The sequence below is a fragment of the Stegastes partitus genome, unplaced genomic scaffold, assembly GCF_000690725.1.
Source record: "Stegastes partitus isolate 25-593 unplaced genomic scaffold, Stegastes_partitus-1.0.2 Scaffold423, whole genome shotgun sequence".
In the NCBI taxonomy this organism is placed as follows: domain Eukaryota; kingdom Metazoa; phylum Chordata; class Actinopteri; family Pomacentridae; genus Stegastes; species Stegastes partitus.
Genome location: NW_007578154.1, coordinates 30,678 through 52,411, shown reverse-complemented (window position 1 = coordinate 52,411; position 21,734 = coordinate 30,678). Strand labels below are relative to the sequence as shown.

The window sequence follows — 21,734 nt, the reverse complement described above, 5'->3', positions numbered from 1 at the left end:
TTATTTATAACATTTTTTTTATTTTATTTTGTAATCATTTTTATTTATTTATTTTATTATTTTTTAAAGTAATTTTTCGCTGGTTGGCGCGAAATGCATTCTGGGATACTTGCTGTCCTCAAGTCTACACAAGGCTGTTTCTCAATACTCAAGGAGGCAAGTCCGTGCTTGAGTACTATTTCTTCTGCACCTGTGCGCAATGACATTCCTACTGCGCACCTTTCTCTGCACATCTTTCCTTTGCTTTTAAATGCTGCTTTAAATTAAATGTCGCTTTAAAAGCAAAAAATAAAAATAAAAATAACAAAATTAATTTTAAAAAATGTAACAAAAAATAAAAATGATAAAAAAAAATACAAAATAAAAAATAACAATAAATAAATTACTATTATATTTATTCTTCTTTATATTTCCACTTTTTAAAAATTATTTGATTGATTTATTTTTGTAATTTGGCACTCTCACTACTCCATACAGCAGAGCTTTACTCACAAAGTAAATGCATGTCATGAAACAAAAGTGCTAGTTTTCATTCTTTTTTTTTTGTTGTCTGCTTGTAAGTTTTCTTCTCCTGCCCGTGTGCTGATCCAAAGAAATAAATGTACCAAAGGTCAAAAAGAGAGCAGCGACCTTTAGTCTTAGGCCGACACCGTGGTTCATCACACTGAACCATTTCCATGAAATTAGCCGCGGTAGCTGGCGGTCCACGGAGAGTCGGTGCTCACGTATTTGGTGACCTCCCCTGACATTTTCTCGTGCCGTAATGAGGCCAAAATTTCCAGTCGAACGCAAGCAATATCAAACTCACTCTCCTCCTGAGGCACGGGTCAAAATGTCATCTTTGCACCAAATTAATATTTATCTTAATTAAATTGATAATTCATATGTAATGAAAAATTGATACGCACATTTGCATCACAAGTGGTGCTGAAACACTTAAGTAATTAATGATGAGTTCTTAATTATTGAAGCTATCGTCTATTTTTTTCTACTTCTACTTCTTCTTTTTGTTTTTGAAATTCTGGTTTCGAAACAAATTGTGATTGGTATTTTTTCCCTGTCTGTAACATTTCAACAGACCAAATGATTTAAAAAGTGAATATATATTTGGAGAATACTCATTAGTTGCAGTAATATGTTTACATTTAACCTCGTGGCTTCATGACCTTGGTGTGTCTTCTGCAGGTGCTCCTCCATTTTTAGACACATTAACCTCTCTTTGTAGGGCAGTCTGCAGCTCATTCATTCATTCATTCATTCATTCATTCATTCATTCATTCATTCATTCATTCAGTATCTTTAAGATACATTTCTCAAGGTCAGACAAGCAGGGATTCTGGACCGGAGCGTGGGCTGAACTGCTTTGCATTCAGTTCATCTGCCACAGACATATGACTCATCATCTGAATTATGGGCACCTTGCGTGAACAAAGACGGCACTTTGGAGCAATAGCAGCAGCAGACTGGAAGAGCTTCTGCAAAAGTGTCCATAATGCTGCAAGAGGAAAAAAGGAGGACACTGCACACTTTTGAAGGTCATTGCACTTCCAAAAATGGGGCCTCTCCAGAGCTGAAATTAATTAAGGCGCCTGTTTTAGAGACATCAATGTGAGCCACTGCTGGAAAGATTCTCCATTCTGTACAGTCCAGTGTTACAAGGCCACTAACCATGAACCTGCCATGCTGTGAAACTGGACTGTAAGTAAAAGTCCCTGCTGCTGTTGTCTGATACTGTCGGCCTGCTCTCTCACTCATTCAGTCACTATATAAAAAAAGCAATAAATACGACTGTAATAATTTGTGCAACTTCACATGCAACATTACTGCCACTGAGCCAAAAACCATAATACAGACTGTAGCTCCTACTAATCCTCGTGCAAATGTTACTAAAATCTATCCACAGATTGCTTCTATTGTACGGCACAAATACAATTATATAAAGGTTTTAAAAAATGCCAACTGCTGAGATTATACTGATAATAAACATCTTAGTGTAGCATTTACTGCACACAGACCTTGTAGACAGTCGTTAACATATGGTAAAGGGATCCATGACCGTGACATTTAAAACAAATTCAACTAATCAATTAAATTAAATAGTCATCAGAAAACAAAAAAAGTAGGCAATGTCATCAAATGTTTTGTTCTGTCTGTCCAAAATCTAAAACATATTAAATTTATTTTTATGTTAAGAAGGTGAAAAACATCAGATTTTCATATTTTAGAACCTGCAAACACAGAAATTTGTGCTTTGTCGATTAAAAAAATTGCTAATACAACAACCCAATTAGCAAAATAGTTACCTTTTAATTACCTCTTGACTAGTTAATCAAAATTTTAACGAATGCTTGCAGCTGTAAATATGCACCGGGTATTAACTTGTACAATGCATAACCATGAGACCCATTAATCAGTCATGACTATTTAGATAACTTATCCAGTTATAAATACAGTTATTATTGTTTCAATGTATGGGGAGAACATGCAAACTCCACGCAGAAAGATGAGTCCTCACCAGGACGCGAACGGGTGACCTTCTTGCTGCTAGGCAATGATGCTATCCACCGAGCCACCTTGCAGCCCCTAAGAAGACCAGTTAAAGCAAAAGTTCCTGTAACTTTTAGTCACCGGTACAAATCAAGTTCCAAAAGTACTGAATCCTATAAATCCCATGATGCAAAGTGACACCAGCACTTCTGGGCTTTGTTCCAGCAGTAAAAAAACAACTGATTAACTCAGATAAGCATGACATTTTTTGCAGCCTTGAACAAACACTATTTCCCATCAGCACTAGAAGAGAGAGACGAGCTTTGAGACAGCTGAAATTACAAATAGAAAGCTGTTAAAAGTGATTTTAAAATGAGAGAATGGTGAGTTTTATGGACATGTAAAAAAAAAACATACACACAAAAAAGACCTGAAGTACCTGTGCTGCTGTTTGTAGTTTTTCTCTACAATAGTTGTAGTTTTTTCTGTACCCACAAAGTATTCATTGTTTTACTTTTAGCTTTCTGTTTCTTTTGCTGCAGTGGACCTCTTTTGGAAAAATAAAAGTAAACCTCAGGAACAGGCTTCGCTGTGTCAGAATGACCGATGAACTGTGGCTCGCGCAGGCTGGATATGACGTGAAGTGTCCCTTTAAGCAGCTGTGGACTGAAACATTGCATGTCTTGTTGAAGCAGGTTGCTGTGGTGCTGACAGCAGGGATCCTGCTCCTGCCTGTGTGCAGTTTGCATGCTGTTTCCATATTTGCATGGTTTGCCTATTTGTGCTCTGCTTTCCTCCCACAGCTCCGACCAAGACTCATGTTCGTGACTGTGCGTCACCCCGGTGCATGCTGGGAGAGTCTGAACTCCCATCTGTCCCCAGTATGTCAGCCGACTGAACACTTTGCTATTACATACGTACAGTTCAACTGTGTTTACTTCTTTTAGACATGAACTCTTTCACTGATGTGAGCCGAGGCAAGTTTTCATTTCTATTTGCTATTATTGTGCTAAACAACAAGTTAAGCTAACAAATCCATCAGACTCTACTTTGCCACAGTCGTTCTTTGTGTTAAATGCTAACTCCAGATTGCTACAATAAAATGATCACAATTGTTTCCAAATAATTGTCAAGAAATGAAACTAAAAATCACAAAAAAATTTCACTAACTGCTTTGAAGCAAATAAACCAACTACATAATTTCATGAGAAGGTGGCAGTACAGGCTAGATTACACATTACATTTTCACGGGTAAAAACTTTTTCATAAACTCTGGGACACTATTTTGAATTTTGGCATTTCCATTAACTTTTGCTAATGCGATACCTAAAAATGTGCATTAAAGATTGTCACGGAAAAACCATTATTGACAAAGCTAACATACAGATATTTAGCAGGGTTAACATTGACCATGTTCATTCATACTAACATTTGCTAATAAGCACAACTCACTGCGTTACAGCTAAGGCTGACAGGAAACATCATAATTTAGTACAAAATAACTTTATTTATATTGTGTTTTTAAAAACAAGGGTTTACAAGGTGCTTTGACAGATAACGCAAAAGTTGGATACCAAAAAGGCAACATAACATTTAAGATGGAGGTAAAAAAAAAGAGAGCAACAGATATAAAAATGCAATATGTTAATATTAGTGCATGTGTTTTGTTTTCTAACCATCCAAAGGTATACAGTTCACTGTCACAGAGGAGGAAGGAAACCGCAAAATACTTACATTCAAGAGGCAGGAATAAGAGAATGTATTAGTATTTTGTGTTTAAAAATGTACTCAAATTAATTGAACAGTTAGCTGATAACTAATCAGTTCATCAATTAACCCAATGACAAGTATTTTGGTAAAATCTTCTGTTTTGACCAAAAACAGAGACAAAAAGTTTCAAACAAAAAGTCAAAGTCAGACTTAATGATAGCGAATTTAAAAAATGGCTGTTATTGTTACCACCAGACTATAATGAGAGCAGTTGAATATTGTTGATTAGCTACATGAGCAACTAATTAATATGAAAAACTGAAGGCCATCTGAGGCAATGAACTGGTATTAAAACTAATGTGGTACAAGCAGAGACATTTATTGTCCACCAACACAGTTACCTCGACCACCGTTATGAATACATCAATTAATAAATAACATCGGCAGACCATCTAGCATTAAGAGGCTTTATTTATGAAGGAAACTCATCTATTCTAATGGCTTCCAGGCACAAACAAAGACTCATTATACAGACTTTCCAGCAGGCAAGGTCGCATTAGTACAAACTGTTTACGCTGCTTCATGGCTGTACTGGTTGGAGGATAAATCAAATACTGCAGGCTCAACAATTGCCAGTGGTGGTGGAGGGCAGTAACTGAGGCTGCCCTCGGTGGTAATCCCAGCGAGACACTCTGATTAAGGGATTACTCCTGAAACTAATTTCAAAGGCTGGGATAGACCAGACCGGAGCTCGGAGGGAAAAGAGTGGGAGGAGAGGAAGTCGTATGAGAAACCGAGGACGAGGATGTGTGGATGGATGCAAAACACTCAAAATGTGTCGAAGATGAGCACTGGTCGCTCTGTGGTGTTTGCACAACCAGGCCAGTGTTTTTCCAAGACAGGATGCCTCAAAGTCACAGAAAAACCCCCTTTATGGAGAGATGGACGCTGACAGAGCCTAAAAAATAGCATCAATTTATAGAGCTGCTCTAGAAAGCCATACAGTTACTTCCCAGAAGCCTCGGAGGATGAACATCTCCAGGGGGATCAAATCTCCTGGCTTCATATTGCTCTGATTAAACAGTGAGAAGCCAGCGGACAGACAGATGGCAGTGTGAAAAAGTAGGACTTTTTAAAAAAACAAAAAATTCCATGCAAATGCACTTTCTGTGCTCGAGCGTTTGTTGACTTTCATCTAAACCTGCAAACAATGATTCCTTTTTAATGGGGAGCAGCAGCTTTCACTTGAGCTGTGGATCCGCCTGATGTTGTTGTACTCTGTGTGCAGCGGGTGTGATGGGCGCTGTGTCCATTGTCTTTGAAACTAGTTCAGCTCAAAAGGAGGTCACTTGATTCTGAGACAGTGCATGTGGGACTTCGCTGGATGGTCTGATTTGTCTGCTGTAAAGTGACAAATTCGTCTAACGTTTGCTCACTGCAGATAAAATCCACTTATTGTGCCTTCGACTGCAGCTCAGTTGTGGATCATTGCTATGGTAATGCACACATCACATTCCTTCATGGCAGTGCAGTAGCTTGCTATTGAGGCTGCTTGCTGCTGTGGGTCTGACCTTTGATGTTCTAATTAAAGCAGAAAGAGGAACATATTGTCAGAAATGCTCAAGAGCCTGTGCCTTGAATACAGCTTCATCCTGCTGGCTGAAGGCTAATGGACCTTTTTTCATTAAATGAAAAGCTCAGGTTGCCCTACTATGAACCACAATGTCCTCCTACAATGTCAGAGAGTTTTTCTGCATGTCTCTACCCTCATTTCCTGTCAGGTTTCTAGTCACGACTCTCTAATAAAGAGTAAAAAAAAGACAACACCGCCTTCCAGGTTCACACTATCCCTCCTTCAGCAACACAATCTATACAAATGTGTGTTTTTGTACAACTAAGCTGCAACCTGAATAACATTTTGAAGGAAATGTGTTTTCTGCTGGATTACATTTGCCTGTCATGCATCACAGATGCGTGTCAATGTATCTATTCTCTTTATAGCTTCACTGTTGCACCTAGAATAGAATAGAATAGAATAGAATAGAATAGAATAGAATAGAATAGAATAGGACTTTATTGATCCCTTTGGTGGAAACCTCAGGGAAATTGCTGATCACCTTTTCAGCCAACCAATCATTTATTACATGGGGTGGGACTTGTCACCCTGGTAACCCGGAAAAATGCTTCAAACATGTAGAGAAAGGATCTTATTTTAACCCCAGCCATGATATTTTCCCTAAGTCTAACCAAGTAATCCTGGTGCCTCACCTTTACCAAGTTTCTAACATGGTGAAGTGTCCAACAAAGCGTTATATTTTTCGAAACCAAACCACATAGTTTTGGTGTCCTAACCGGAAGCGAGTGAAAATCGAAAGCAAACAACATCAGTGCATCACAGGCCGCGAACTTCGATCTTCAGGGTAAAACTCCAGTCTCCGGTTAATGCCTCCATCCTCCGTGAAATGTGCAGGTGTAAAGGATCAGAAGGCCTTCATGCCTCCAGCATTTTCAACATTTTTCATGGAGCAAAACAACCACTGACATTTGTGCCAGACTATTTTTTGGCTCTCAGCAAGTAACCAGCAGAAACACCAGGTAGTTACTGGTTGCAGCCAAGATATGATCATCTATTTTGCATGCGACAATACGAAATTTGTGTTGATGTTTCATTTGCATAAATCTGCATTTGTGTTGTTGTGTCCAGGCACAAACGAAATGAGCTCATTTGCAGCTGCAGGTTTTATGACGCAAGAGAACTTGACCAAATGCGTCGCTTCACAGTTGAGATCACTTTGACTTTATACCGACTCTGTTATTTTGCCTGTCATTGCAACTTCTAGCAAAACTTCATTGACACTACGTGGTCCCTACTTGCCACTTCGCTGCTTATCTCTTCCGGAGTGTACAAGACTTAAATTAGGATTTATTCAGAGTTAGCTTCCTCCTCTGTTTGGGAAACCTGATCAGTCATCACAATAGACATTAAACTGTCTTGACGAACAAGATGATTTGTAAGTAGTCTTTCCTACACCATCCTCCTACACAGGACCATCTATTGTCGCAACAGAATCATAAATAACGACAATTTCAAGTGGTGCACAAGCGAGACATCAGAGATGATTAAAATTCCAGTGACAAAACACGGAGGCATGCCAGCCAGCTCCAAATGAAATGAAGATGGTTCACAGGAGACGAGACAATCCCCAGTCTGCTGCCCATAAAACCACAGTATGTGTATTCTTTCATTACAGTCTGAAGACAATTTGTGCGCAGAGTAAATTCACAGTAAAGGCTGTGTGTGCGCATGCAAACATAGAGATGATGGCAACAGCTGATGGATCAACAAGTGTGATGAAAAATCTTCAGATATTTGGGGCTGTGATTATGAGACTGGAGGAAAAAAATCATTCCAGATAGGATTAAAATCACTTGATAGCGCGCTTCGAGGAATAAATCTTTTATCCCTTGATAAGATCCTTGATGTTTTTCATCATTAATCAGCTTTGCACAGAATGTTTTCGTTTGTGGCCAGATTTAATGCTCGTTAATTTGACTGTATTTATTCTGTTCAGATCGCTCTGCGTTACTACACATGAAAAGGTCACAAATTTTTGAGATGCACCAGCTATGTGTGAACATGGCCCCTGGAGCGTAGGAGTGATAATACTGTGTGGGCAGGTGGACATCAATGCTGCTGTACGCTCATGTACTGGCAGTGTTTCCTCTCTCCTGTGCAGCATCCTACTTATGCAGGACGGCCTGAGGGAAGTCCTCATTAATAAAGCCCTTGAGGGGTTTGATTGTTCCAAACAAAGCGAGCTCGTCCTTGAACCGGAGGACGTGACTCATAACGGTTGAGGTTTGCCCAGCCTGAAGCAGGGGTATGTCACCCACTGAATGTCGATCGTCCAAATAACACACAGTGTAGCACGGTGGCAGCTGAGGGTCCAAATAAAAATCAGTCGTCTCTGCCGTGAGTCAGGGAGATTTTAAAATGCATTGCTTTTGAATCATTTAATTATTTACATTCAAATTAGTCTTCATTGCAGAAAGGAAGAATAGTGGTCTTTGGAGATGCATCAGAAATGCTCATTTATCCTCCAAGTGCTGGTGTGGGCGGGAAAGTGTTCCTGTTTGATCGACAGCTGAGCTGGCAGGAGCATGAGTGTAAAGTAGCTTCCACTAAAAACAAGCCGAGGACAGACAGAGGTGTGTTAGCAGCAAACGAACCAATCAGCAGCAGGAACCAGAGTCTATACAAAGTTATAAGCTGCTCTCCAAACTGCATACATTGTCTTTTTACTTTATCTATATACCACAGCTACCCTCATGAAGTACAACTGCTGCATGCAGTATGTGTACAATGAGGACATCCATTTTGTCATAATATTGAGTCTTAAACTTTGACCGTTGTAGTCTGTAGTGACAAACGAGCTGTTATCTGTTTATACTTGGACATGACACTGCTATGTATGTGACGTAGCTGTGCAGAGGATTGTGGCTCAGAATGTCCAGAAAAGTGTGTTGGCTTCCATACTGCAAAATCCCACCAGGTGTTGTGGACATCCTGGTATTTTTGGCGTACTGCATTTCACATACAATATATTGGGACATGCTGTATCTTCTTCTGGCTCATTATTTGGTATTGCAGTATGGATATTGATAATTTCACCCCCTGCTCTGGGGTTTGGACTTTATGAAGGTATGGAAACTATAGGGAGTTGAGGTTGCAGCGCCAAACATCGACAATTGGTTCAGTTCTCTTGCATTTTTCCAAGTCTACAACTGCAAATTTATGCAGAGGAGACGTCTTCAAAATGTCATTGAGGTTGTCATCGTTTTGTACCATCTCCTGCAAAATAGATGATTATTTGCTGGCTGCAGCTAGTAACTAACTGGTATTTTGCTGGTTACTTGGCAACTGCAGAGAGCCACAAACAGTCCAGCACAAGTGTCTTTCTTACACTTCAAAGTATATCGGTTTGGTTTAGAAAGGCAGATTTGTCACCTTTGGGCAGAACCAGGCTAATTTTTTCCACATTACCAGGCTAAACTAAGGTATCCAGCTACTCAAGTTCTAGTTTGATGGCTTTACACGCAAAAACAGCCCCTGCTCAAGAGGTTTTATGCTCTGAACATACATAAACTTCTGCAATCAGGCTTGCAATTCTGAATGACTGCTTATGTACTTTTGGATCTTTAAAAACTGCAAACAAGATTGTTTCTGTTTATTGTGCTTCCACGCAACAACATAGATGCAGATTTATGCAGAGGAAGACGTCCTTAAAATTTCGTTGTGCATGAAAACACCATATGCCAAAACGGTCGTCTTCTTTAAACGTCACCTGAGTAATCTGACTAATCTTCACAGAGCTTCAGACAACGATGGAAATACGGTAAACAAAGGGCTAAAGGAACCTTCAGTTCTTTCCAAAACTTCCCAGATTTTAGTTTCTGTAACTACAAGCTTTGGGTATTTTTGGTGGAAACGCAGCTAATGTTGACTTTTACACAGTAATATGTCAGCAGAAAATGGATGTATGGGTGATGATGTTACTCTTTCTGGTTTGATTTAAAGCAGCTAACACAAACAAAATGTTGAGCCATTATTTAATCAAAGCATTTATCCCCCAAAATCAGACTGCAAGTCATGTTTTGGCAGCAAAGAGGGCTTTTTTTACCTGCAGATTATTTTCTTGATTAGTTAACTGATAATTTTGTCCAAAAAATGTGAGAAAATAGTGTAAAATTGCCTTTAAAACTGCCCAGAATCCAAGACGCCATCTTCAAATACCTTGTTTTGGCTGATCAGCTGCCTGAAACCTCGTTCACTGTCATACATAAAGACAGAAAAACAGCAACTCATATTTGTGAAGCTAAAATCAGAAACTATCAAACAATTGCAGTTTTATTTTCTGTTAATTGACTAATGTGAAAATGAGTTAAAACAGTCATAAAAACTAACGTGAAGGTGAGCTTAGTTACAGTTAGACTCAGCTGCAGCTTTGATGTTATCCTCCGTTGCACAACAGTTTCAATATTATCTTACGTAAGAGCTGAGGTTCAGTCAGTCCGAACAAATAAAGGTTGATCCCAAATAAAGTGAAGAGTGAAGAGAAGAAATGTGGGACAAACAATAAAACTATCTGTAGTGTGAAGCAGGTGATTTATCACTAAGACTGTCATGAATTGAACGCAGCAGCTCAATCACACAGTCATTGCAGTCTGTGGTTTATCCTTTAATAAACCCGTCACCAGCAGCTCCTCTAACACCACCCACTCCTCTAATTGTGTGTGTGTGTGTCTTTTCGTGTGTGTGTGTGCGTGTGTCATGTGTGTACATACTTGAGTGTGTCATGTGTGCAGGAGGAAGCCGGATCTACCCCCTAGTTCTTTACAGCTGTGGGAGACGTTTCTGTTTAATGAGGTCTAGAAAGGCTCTCCCCTCAATTACTATCTATCAGCTCAGTGTGTGTGTGTGTGTGTGTGTGTGTGTGTGTGCATGTGCGTGCGTGCGTGTCATTTAACTCCCCCTCTTCTCTTAAAGTCATCATCAATTCATCAGCAGTCAGTACACACAGACAGTAATGTAAGATTACTGCCGAGCTGCTTTGTTCTGGATCAACTAAACTGTGCATCAGATGTATGTTTCAGTCTGGACCAATCAGCCAAATCTAAAGCACATCACATCTTTCATTTTGAGTTCAGTGTTTTTAGAAAAGGCTAATAAAAAAAAAGGGATTTTTCCTCGTTATTAGACAGAGGGCAGCACAGAAGTGACAGGAAATGGGAGACAGGCTGCAATAAAGAATGTGACTCAGCGATCAGCAGCTTCAGTCCCTAGTTTATGGTTTAGATCTCTACACCATTAAATTGTTGTTATCATAGCAGATCAGTCCCGCACATACACACCAGGGTAGGGACCTCCTGCACCTTCTAGGAGGCTCAGAGGACCATTATCACCTCATTTAATGGCAGTGGAACCACGATTTTGCACTTACAAGAGGAACAAAAGTTTGCATTCGGAGGCTGACGGGGTTGGTGGGGTGGCGGTGTGAGTCAGCAGAGTTTCACCCAGGAGACTTGAGGTTGCCGTCTCTGGCTATTATTACAGTATTATTTTGAGACTTTAGGTCACATTTTGACTTTTGTGCTCGCTCACTGGTTTTCTCTCGGTGTTTACTTGCAGTTTCAGGAAGTTTTCAGGTAAGTTTAGGCACTAAATGTAGTTAGCCAGGTCATCAGTAAACGCAAACAGTGACAAAAATTCTGCACTGCAGGTTTAATAAACATAATAAAACCAATTTGGTCAGGAAACATTATAGTACCAAGTTCATAATAGAGATTCTGTAAATAATTTCATGGAACATTGTCTCATGACTTTGACTATGGTTTTGAAGCAGAAAATTACAGAAATGATGTTGGTTGCAACTGAGCTACATTTTATTATATTGGATTATAACCTTCATGTCAATTACCACGGTTCTGGGGGTTTTTCACTCAAAAACTGAACTTCATTACAAATTTGACAGACATTTTAGAATAGAAAGAACAGATTAGAATATCTTTATTGTCATTGCGGTGTGCAACAAAATTGGCAATCGGAAACTGTAATGCACTGACTTTATATGACAGCTTTAGTTACTAGTTATGATCATTAATTAATCATTCATTTGTCAGAAAATGACTTTGACTTGTTATTTAAGGAAAAACATTTAATAGTTCCAACTTCTACAGTGTAAGGATTTGCTGCTTCTCCTTTAAAGTAATTAAATAACTGTAATCTATTTTTTTTAAATGTTGGAGTTTCGGGCTCTAATGGGCAGTTCTTGCTCATTTCTGAATTAATCATGAATATAATTAGCAGATTAATTCATGCTGAGAATAATCCTACTTAAAATAGTTCAAATTAACAGTAAAATCCTACCAAATCAGTAACATTAATTCATTATTTCAAACAGTCACAGGGAACTTTTCTCTGCACCGAGTACTTACTAATAGTAAGTTTTCCTCGTTTTACGTCAATACTTTTACCCAAGTAGCCTTATAAGTGGAGGATTTTTTCTTGGCATGTCAGTACTTGTGCTTACGCAAAGGAGCAGAATACTAAATGACAAAATTTGTTGGCAAAGGGAGTCAAAGAGCAAAATCCTTTACGCACATTACTCGTTTGTTTTCGAATGAGGTGTCATCGCAGGACTGACGTACTTCTGCCTACAAGCGGGATTTGTCTTTTTATTAGCTTGTTTTATTCTCACACGAGTGTAATTTTAGTCATACAAGGGAGTAAACCTTCCACACGTACACGCACACACACACGCGCGCGCGCACACACACACACACACACACAAATCATGCTGTGTTTAGAGGGAGTAAACTGCATCCTCTCGTTTTCAGATGCGACTCCCAGCTGCCGGGAGGAAAACGGATTAACTGGCGTCATTTTAACACACACACAAGCTCTGTCCACACCTTCAGACTCGTTCTAGCACACCAAGTGCTTCACCCGCCCCCTATTAACACACACTCACACACAGAGGGGATCTCTCTTCTTGCAGAAGTCTATTATTAGCTGTTCAACCCAGAGACAAACTAATGACACGTTGGGATGAATCACCAGAGCTGCTGCCTCCGACTATCATTACACTTGCAGCACCGCTACAGTAGACAGCCATGTAGGATGCTGGCCACCGCACAAATATAAACACACTCATACCATCAGTCTGCTTCGGAAACTGCAGCAAAAGTTCTCCTCTATTAGCCGCCGAGGCCACACGTCTGCAGGCTTTCAGTCCAACGCGGACAAATCCAAACTCAGCTAATATCCAGAACTCATTGTTTCATTCCTATTATCTCAGGCTGCGTGTTTAACCTCAATACTTGTTGGGAATGAACCAAAATGTGTCTGTGTCAGCAAATATCAAAATCTGTCTGATTCATAATCTCCTTAATTCATTCTTTGATGCAACAGTTGCTGGTTTAAAGCTGCGTGAATCATTATTTTTAGGTTGACATGTGACGCTCACAGTGATGGAGATGCTGCAGGTCCCTTTAGCTCTTCAGAGCTTTTTAGCAGCTAACTGTTCTGGTTGTGTTTCACCATTGCCATCAGTCCAATTTCCACCCAACCAATAACATAAATGGATCAGGTATCAGGGAGACGTGACTACTCCACCCCCCCTTCAGAAAATTCAGCTTACATTTGGAGCCAGTTTCAAGGCCTCATGTTACCTTACATTAAATTATCCAGGCAGGGATTGTAAACACAATTTGCGTTTGGGAAAAGAGTTATATAAAGCGGAGCATTTTGCAGCTAAAGAGCCAGATATTTCCCCTGAGGAGTGGTGGAGACCAAAAACAGAGCTAAAAGAGTTGTCAGGTGGACAGAAACTCCAAATGAGTGATGATGCAGACACATAGCTGTTCCATGAAATAACTCATGCTCTTTGTCAGTGTTGCATTTATAGATTTTTCTGCTGCATTAATATGGCCAGAACATCTATTAGTACTACCTTAATTTAAATGAAGGAAGCTCTAACATTTGAGGCGTTAGTAACTGGGTTTTCATATAACTGTGAAGTGAATTTGAAGCAAACGTTCAAGATGTTGCAAAAACTGCTTTGGAGCAAATAAACTAAGCTGCATATTTTTGTCTGAAGGTGGCGCTAAAGGCTACGCTACACATGGCCGTAACAAACAGAGTAGGTTCACCAGGTGCTAAAAAAAAAACTCAATGAATAAGAAAAAAACTAAACTTTAGCTATCTATGAGAGCAAAATATAGAGTAATCTTAAGGAACTGTTTTTAGTCTGAAAAGTTGTAATTATTCTTTCATGTCTGTTGGTATTTCATGATGTAAAAAAGCAAAGACAATGAAAGATGAGGAAACACCTGATCTGTCATGTGCTTTAAATATTCGCTACAGCAGAACTTATTTGAAAAAGGTGCTTCCATCTCTAATGAAGCCCATTATTTTTAATAAGTCAATAAAGTCTAACACCACCTCAGGCCAGCACAAAAATTTCTTTATGTAATTGGGGAAACTGCTCAATTTTTGCAGTTTCTTTTAATATTTTCTAATGCAATATGTCAAAATTCACATGAAATTATGTGATGGAAACACTGCTAATGACTATTCTGCAGAGCATTTTAGCCTCTTTATAGCATCATTTTGTCTTTCTGACCTGCAGCTTTACTGTTTTGACCTCATCAGTGTCATTTACACACTGTTTTTATGTCACGGCATTTAAACCATAATGTGTTTTTCCCAAATGGAAACGCTGACTAGAAGCTATTTGAAATGTCTAACAGTGACGATTTTTCTCGCTCGGAGGAAAAAAAAATCTACAGTCATGTCAACAACTTGACTGCAAAATGGCTCCAAACACACCACTAGTGGCAGTTTCATCAAAATTAGGTGCAATGCTACCACTAACAATTTCAATTGATTTTTCAGGAAGAATTTGAACTGCTACAGATACGTAACACAACACAAGTCGCTAATTTTGGCTGTTTTTGTAGTTTAGGGTTAGAATGCCTTGGAATATTACACGGTCAGGAGAATGGCTGTTTTTGTTTGTTTGTTTGTTTGTTTTTTTGTTTTCTACTGTTTTCAGGAAGGACATCTTGTTAAACCTTTAAGTTCGTTTGTCTATTTCCCCTCATTTCATTTCGTCTCTACTGTATCTCTCTATAAAGGCAAAAAGAAAAATTTGTGTTGACTTAAAATAGGGGTTTATCCAACAATATGGTTAATGGTTTGAGAAAAATAATCCCCAAAAAAGTGTCACTACTGAAACATTCTGCCCTTCTAAAGACACCCAGCCATGTGTCTGACATCATTACTGCTCTAAAGAGGTAACTGATTTGCCCACACTGTCCGAAACTGACCAGACATTAAAGATACTGTAAGTTTCCCAACTTTCCTGAGCATAAACAGCTAAATAACACAGTTAGGGTTCATAGAAGCCGGTGTACTGATTGGTTCTGTCATTGCCTGAGGCGCTGTTATCAAACTCCACATTCAGAGACGCTCGACTGAAACGCTGCCAGCCTGCTGGTGCTGCCTGCTGTATTCAGACTGACCATTATTACTCTGCGCGAGGATGCCTGGGCTGTTACTATGACAACTGCTGTATATGATGTAAAGAAGTGTCAAACACGCAGACGAGACTTAGTCATATGTGCTATTTCATTGCAAGTCCAAACGCCGCCGTGAGTGACTGCGGCCACTGTTAATGGGAGCTTAAGTGATACATTAGATCATGTGTCGGCACTCAATGAGAGTTGATACGTGATCTGTGTGCTCTGTGGCTCCTGTAGCAGGGAAGGAGTCTGCAGGACTGACTCCAAACAAATACTGTAGCGGCTCATTGTACTCATTAAAACACTTGTTGTTTAGGGAAACACCATGGTTTGAGGTAAAGGAACTACTTTGTTAAACCTGCAATAAATCATTTTTTTTGGACACTTGGAGGCAAGAACAACACTGACTTGTAATTGCTTATTACATCCAGCAGTCACAAATACACATTATTATTCATTTACAGTCATGTGTCTAACAACCTTGCAAATTCAAGTCAAACATTCACCCATTTTCTAGGTATAATTTCAGTTTCAGCCAACTCCTGAGGGAAACAACTGACTCTTTTTTGCTGCTAAAAGCTTCACTCTGTTCACCAGCTAGTTGCTAAAACTCTTTCTGTCTATTATTCAGCGCTAGCAGGTAGTGTACTGCTGGATTTTAGAGCTCTTTTTTGTGAAAACAGCTGCCCGTTGCAGCCCAAAACAATGAACAAAAACAGTAAAGCGCCGTGAAGCTGAGGGGAGCTGCAGGTTCAGGTGATGATTCATCGTAGGCTCAGTAATACATGCAGCTCTGTCATTTAATACACTGTTATTTAAGAATATTAATTATAGCCACTTTGTGCTTAGTGAGACATTGTGGTTTGGGTTAAAATAACTACTTTACTAAGACTAAAGGACCTTCATTGTCATGGCTACAATAATAACCACCTGGTTGAGGTTTGCATGTTCTACTGTGTGAGTTTTCTGTGGAATCTCCAGTTTCCTCCCACAGTCCAAAGTCATGCGTGTTTGGTTAATTAGTGATTTAAATCAGCCGTAGATGTGAGCTACATGCTTGTCTGTCTCTTTGTGTTAGCCCCGTGATGGACTGTTGACCTGTCCAGGCTGTTCTCCGCCTCTCATTCAACATCAGCTGGAACAGACTCCAGCCCCCGCAACCCTCTAGAGCGTGTAGTGGATATACAAAGCTAATGGATGGATGGATGGTTGAGGTTTGGAAGTACGTTTTATGTTTAAAATAAAATCAAAGCTGAGCAACGTATTGCAAGGTAAAATGAACAACGATCTTCTAAATTAGTCTCATGGTTTTTTTTGACCCAACCATCAACCCCAACCTCTTCACACATCCAACAAGCAGACTTTGTGGCTCTATAATAACCTACTTCCTCTTCTGCCCCCAACGGATAGAAGTCATTATTTCTGAAAATATACCTTTTGGCAATTGGCTGAAATGACTGATGCTCTTGTTTTTCTCCAGAGGACAGTCGCAGATATTCATGCTTCACACAAGATGATTTCTCATGATTATGGTGAACCGCTGACCTTTCCTCTAGCGTCATATTATAAATTTGCAGCTCAAAAGCTCTGCTTTGTGTACATAAAACAGCAAAAAAGAGTGTCCCCGTTGACCTTTATGGCTCTTTATATTCGTCTCGTATGATAAACTGCTCCGTGGAAAGTGGCCAATGAGTGATTCATCGACTCTAACGAGCCAAATGTTTAAGAAACTGCCACTGCCAGAAAACAGACAGGAGGATATTTCACAGAGTGAGCTGAGGCATTGAGCTGCTGTTATTTTGGTGAGTTTGGCTAATAGATGTTTCTCACATCCAGACTGGATGGACTCCATTTAAATTACTGCACCAACTTCAGCTTTCAGTCAAATCTGGTCAGCAACAACAGTGACAGGAACCAAACACCAGTTTAACTTTGGCTTTGAGGAGCTTCATTAAAGTATTACTATATACAGTATGTGTACATACAGTGTGGTGTTTCTGCCTTGTTTTAGAAACTTGTCCTTGTCAAGTGTGATTGCAAGACCTGCATATGTTTCAGCAAAGTACTTAAGTAATTTCAAAATGTATAAAGACTAATAATTATGCGACATGTTTCAATGATTATCTGGATTATATTACTGATGCATTAACATCTTTGCTACATTTTACAGTAATAACTGGCTGAGGTGGAGATTTTTTAAAAAACTATTTACATGTTAAATAATTTATTAGTTCCTAATTATGACATTTTAAAACATTAATTTTCTAAACTGGTCTTTTGTCTTATATGTAAAATCATAAAGTCAGTGGTATATGTCATTTATCATTTATCATGGTACTAAAGGTGGCGACTCGTGTTCAACCAGCTGGAAGCTTTGAACAAATGTAAGTCAGAATGAATGTCACACGTTGGGCTGCCATTAAACTTTTTTTTTTTTTGTTCAATTTGTCAATTATTTTCTCAATTGTTCAACTAGTTCTTTGGTCTGTAAAATGTCGATCAGTGTTTCCCAAAACCAAAAGTGACAAATGTCTTGTCCATTATAAAGAACATTATAAAGCGGTTACATAATGTCCAGAACAAACAGGAAGTACATCGACTGCAGAACCTGTTCCATTGTCTAAATGGACACCTAATAATTATTTTTACAACACCTTTGCAAAAACGTGAAGCAGCCCTTTAACTGGTATTGATCAAGAAGTAGAGTAGAAGCTGAAGCTGCAGACTAAAACGTACGCATTAAAGAAACAAAAATACTAAATAGTAGAGCTGCAACTAGTGATTACTGTCACTGCGATTACTTTGTCATTTATTTTTTTGATTAATCGATAAGTTGTTCAGTCTTTTTAATGTCAAAACAAAGTTTTAAAATGTCATCACTGTTTGCCTCGTGTGCAATATGTCATTATCATGTATACCACCTCAGTATCTACTAAGCTCTGCATTTATTCTCATGTTCTATATTTTGTTTACTGAGTTTATTTGAGTTCGTCAATATCTGGCGTAAGAATTTCCTTCGGGATTTGTTAGTTTTTTCTTATTTGATCTTATCTAAGGTCTAAGATGATGTCTTCAAATGTCCTGTTTTGTCCACAAAACAAAGACTTCAATAGAGAAGCAAAGAAACCAGAAAATATTCAAATTTAAGATGCTGAAATTAGAGTATTTTTAGTACAAAAATAGCTACAATTAGTGTTTAATAGTTGATAACTAATCGATTTACCGTTGTAGCTCATAGAGGAGGAAAGAAACTAGAACATTTTTCAATTTAAGAAGTTGTATTTAGAAATTTTTGAAATTTCTTTCTTTTTTAAAAAATCTCTCAAATTGATGTATCAAAACAGTTGGCGATTAATTTAATAGTTGGCAGCTAACCGATTAATCATTGCATCTCTACTGTAAGTAGCAACCTTTAGAGGTGTTAATCCCATTTTTTTTAAGCAAAGCTAAACTAACCACGTCCTGCCTCATTTAATATTTAAAAACTATAGCTCCCATGAGTCTCAGATGCTGTCTTCATGAGGAGCTGCAGTTGTTGCTAATGAATGTGTTTCCATACAAGACGTACAGATTAATTAAAGCCTTTCCACTCCTCCACAGTAAACAGGTGTGTGCGGAGCGAGGGGGAGGCTGTGCGAGATGCTGGATGCTCACTGACCTTACATCCATGTGTAGTGAACTAATATTGATCTGTGCACGGCTGCTCCAACAGGTCAAACACACTGAGAACACCTGACAGCACTCCTGGCTGCGTGCGACGCATCCTGCCACCAACATATGCTCCCCATCACTGCTGGAGAGCAACCTGACCTCACACATGTATAAATACATATAGCGTGTACATGCAAGCTGGTCGCCTAAGTCATCACATGCAGGCAGCAGCAGCAGCAGCAGTCCCCCTGCCACTCAGTGCCCTAGATGAGTCCTTCCACCCTGCTCTTCCCAGCACAGTTTCTGCACCTATTTTGGATTCAAAACCAGGCCAAGCGGCAGAGCTCAGGGCAGCTTCTCTCTCAGTTTTACAGCTTCTGCCAAGTTTGTCCAAACGCTGGATTTATTAAGACTTCACTTGAGTGGGAGGCTGTCAAATTACAGGCATGCATGTTAAAGAGGAGCAGATAATTCAGGTTGTTGACATGCAGCTGGGGTTTCCTTTCCTTTTAACCTTTAAGTGATTTCAATGAGGTCTGGATGAGAAATCTGCAAAAAAAAAATAATGTCACTGTGATCTGCATTTATTGTCCTCATCAAGCTGCATTAGAGGCTGTGATCATTCATTCAGTCTGTGTCTTGGATTTTAACATCGAGGCTAATAACGTAACCGGTGGGGTTATTTTTAGCCCGCATGAAGATGCGCTCAGCAGTGATGGCGATGGCTTCCTCCCCCTCCTACACCACGATGACGTCGTGCTGTTACGCAAAACCAGGGGTTCACCTTTTTGCAGACCTCCAGCTCTGACAGCGCTGCCGCAAAAATGTGTAAGCAGCAGGCGATGCGCACAAACGCTGGAGGTTTTATTGGCAGCACACAAGCACAGGGCGAGGCGGCTTTAACTTCTGCTTTACATTTAATTCCTCTTCTGTTCAAAACACTTGTCTAAACTTGGTGCCGGACACACCCAGCGCCATGTGAAGCAGGTAGTTGAGCATCTGATGGAGACCCAGCCGGGGTCACACACACACACACGACCAAACACACGGAAACAACAGCATGCCACGACAGGAAAAAAGTGCACACTTAACTATTTGTAGAGGTGCTGGAGGCACAAGTCCAGACATTCCCCCTCCACCTCCTCCTCAGACACCAGGTCCGTCAAGGGGCGCATCGGCAGCGGGTCGCTCTCCTGCAGAGGCATTCTCATCTCCCGAAGAAAGAGCTCCAGGAACCGTCGGAAGGTTTTCTCCTCTGCTGCAGAGCCGGCCATCATTTCTCATTCCTGGACAGACAGAGACAGCTCCACCCGTCAGTGACACTAACTTGCCGGGCTAAGAAGAGAAGAGTCAGTACACTAAGCGAACTAGTGGGACTGTCAGTGCGCGACCATACTACCTGAACGGACGGGGACTACCGGAGGAGCGGCGCCGTTCGCTAGCGGAGTGTCTGAGCACAGCGGAGCCGACCGGAGCAGCGGACCGAGGCGTCTGCGGTTCGTACTACTGGACGAGCTGTCACAGGCTGGACTGAGCCCCCATTCAGAGCCGAGCGGGAGCGCGCGTCCGCGTTATCAGGGATTTCGGATGATCATAGGGCGGTGACGTCAGAGAGACGCCGGTGCCGCGTGGGAGCGCGCACGCAGCGCAGACTCCTGACGTGAAATTTAATGTCATCACGAAGCTGGCCTCATAAAGCACGCTGCAGAGACTCAGAGAAAAGTGGAAACGCTGGTTTTAAAATGTCAAATAAAACTGAAGACAAATATGAACACAGAATGCATGTCATCTTCTTTTCTCACATAGAAAGCAAGTTTAAAAGCTGTTGTAATGTTTAGAAAAGCTTGAAATGTGGCCAATTGTGCACAAAATATGTTTTAGCTGTTCAACTGATAACAAAGAACCTCTGCCTTTGAGGTTTCCGCCATCCATCCATCCATCCATCCATCCATCCATTATCTGGAAATGGAAAATCCAGAGAGAACCCACGCTGCACAGGGAGAACATGCAAACATCACACAGAAGGCATCCTAACCGGGACCTAATCTTCTAGCTGTGAGGCGACAGTGGTAACCGGGCAGCTCCCTTTGAGGTTTCCCAAAACGAAATTTACATAATAGGCCTTTCAGGGAGCATTTCAAATGTTGCAGGAGCAGTAGGAGCAGCGCATTGGTGCACAGGGAGACGACTCTGTCAGGGATAGTTAGGGCCCAATTTGAATTTAGCTATGTTTTTGTTCTTGTTTTTTTTTATAGGTGCGGCCTCAGAATTTTTTGCATAACCCTCATAATGCATCAAGACAAGGGTTGAGCAGGTTGAGGATATGAGGATACAGTTTACATTTTCTTTGCTTTTACAAAAATGGAAGAAATGTGTACACAGATGTTTCTAACACTGGAGGAAATGGTGACTCTACATACTGTTGATATTTTACTACTTACATTTTTAGTTTGTTTCCAGACTTGTATGCTATCTGCTCTGAGTAAACACTGCCTGCAGTTTAGCCCAAAAGTCCGTTTTTTTGTTATATGACTGTTGGTCAAAGCTGAGTCACTAATGGCTTAAGGGTTGCATCAAGTGTCACATTTATTTATTTTTGTTCTATTTCGTGTTATTTTTTGTTTCACAATTTTAAGTTCAGATTTAGTTATTTTTATGATGTAAGGATACATCACAGATTAATTTGATGGTATCTTCTGTTTTTACAGTTTCTGGCTCTGATAAATGGTGTCATTTTGTGGATTTTTGTTTGTTTTTCACACCTGCTGGCAGGTTTTGGAGTCTGGAGGGTTAATCCACTG

General features: G+C 40.0%; 1 protein-coding gene across 2 annotated transcripts in view; it reads right to left on the bottom strand.

The window, feature by feature from the left end:
• ppm1e (protein phosphatase, Mg2+/Mn2+ dependent, 1E) overlaps positions 1–20,647 on the bottom strand; it is a 62,426-nt gene extending 41,779 nt beyond the window's left edge. Inside the window, exons 1-2 of one of the 2 annotated variants that reach the window (XM_008285922.1) lie at positions 20,333–20,647; positions 20,026–20,219 (exon numbers count right to left, since the gene is read on the bottom strand). In XM_008285922.1, coding sequence (XP_008284144.1) covers positions 20,026–20,210 — 185 coding nt within the window. In that variant the 5' untranslated portion in view covers positions 20,211–20,219; positions 20,333–20,647. Of the gene's footprint in view, positions 1–20,025 lie in introns of both variants that reach the window. The other variant, XM_008285921.1, reaches the window with a different exon arrangement.
• Between the last annotated feature and the right edge of the window lie 1,087 nt (positions 20,648–21,734).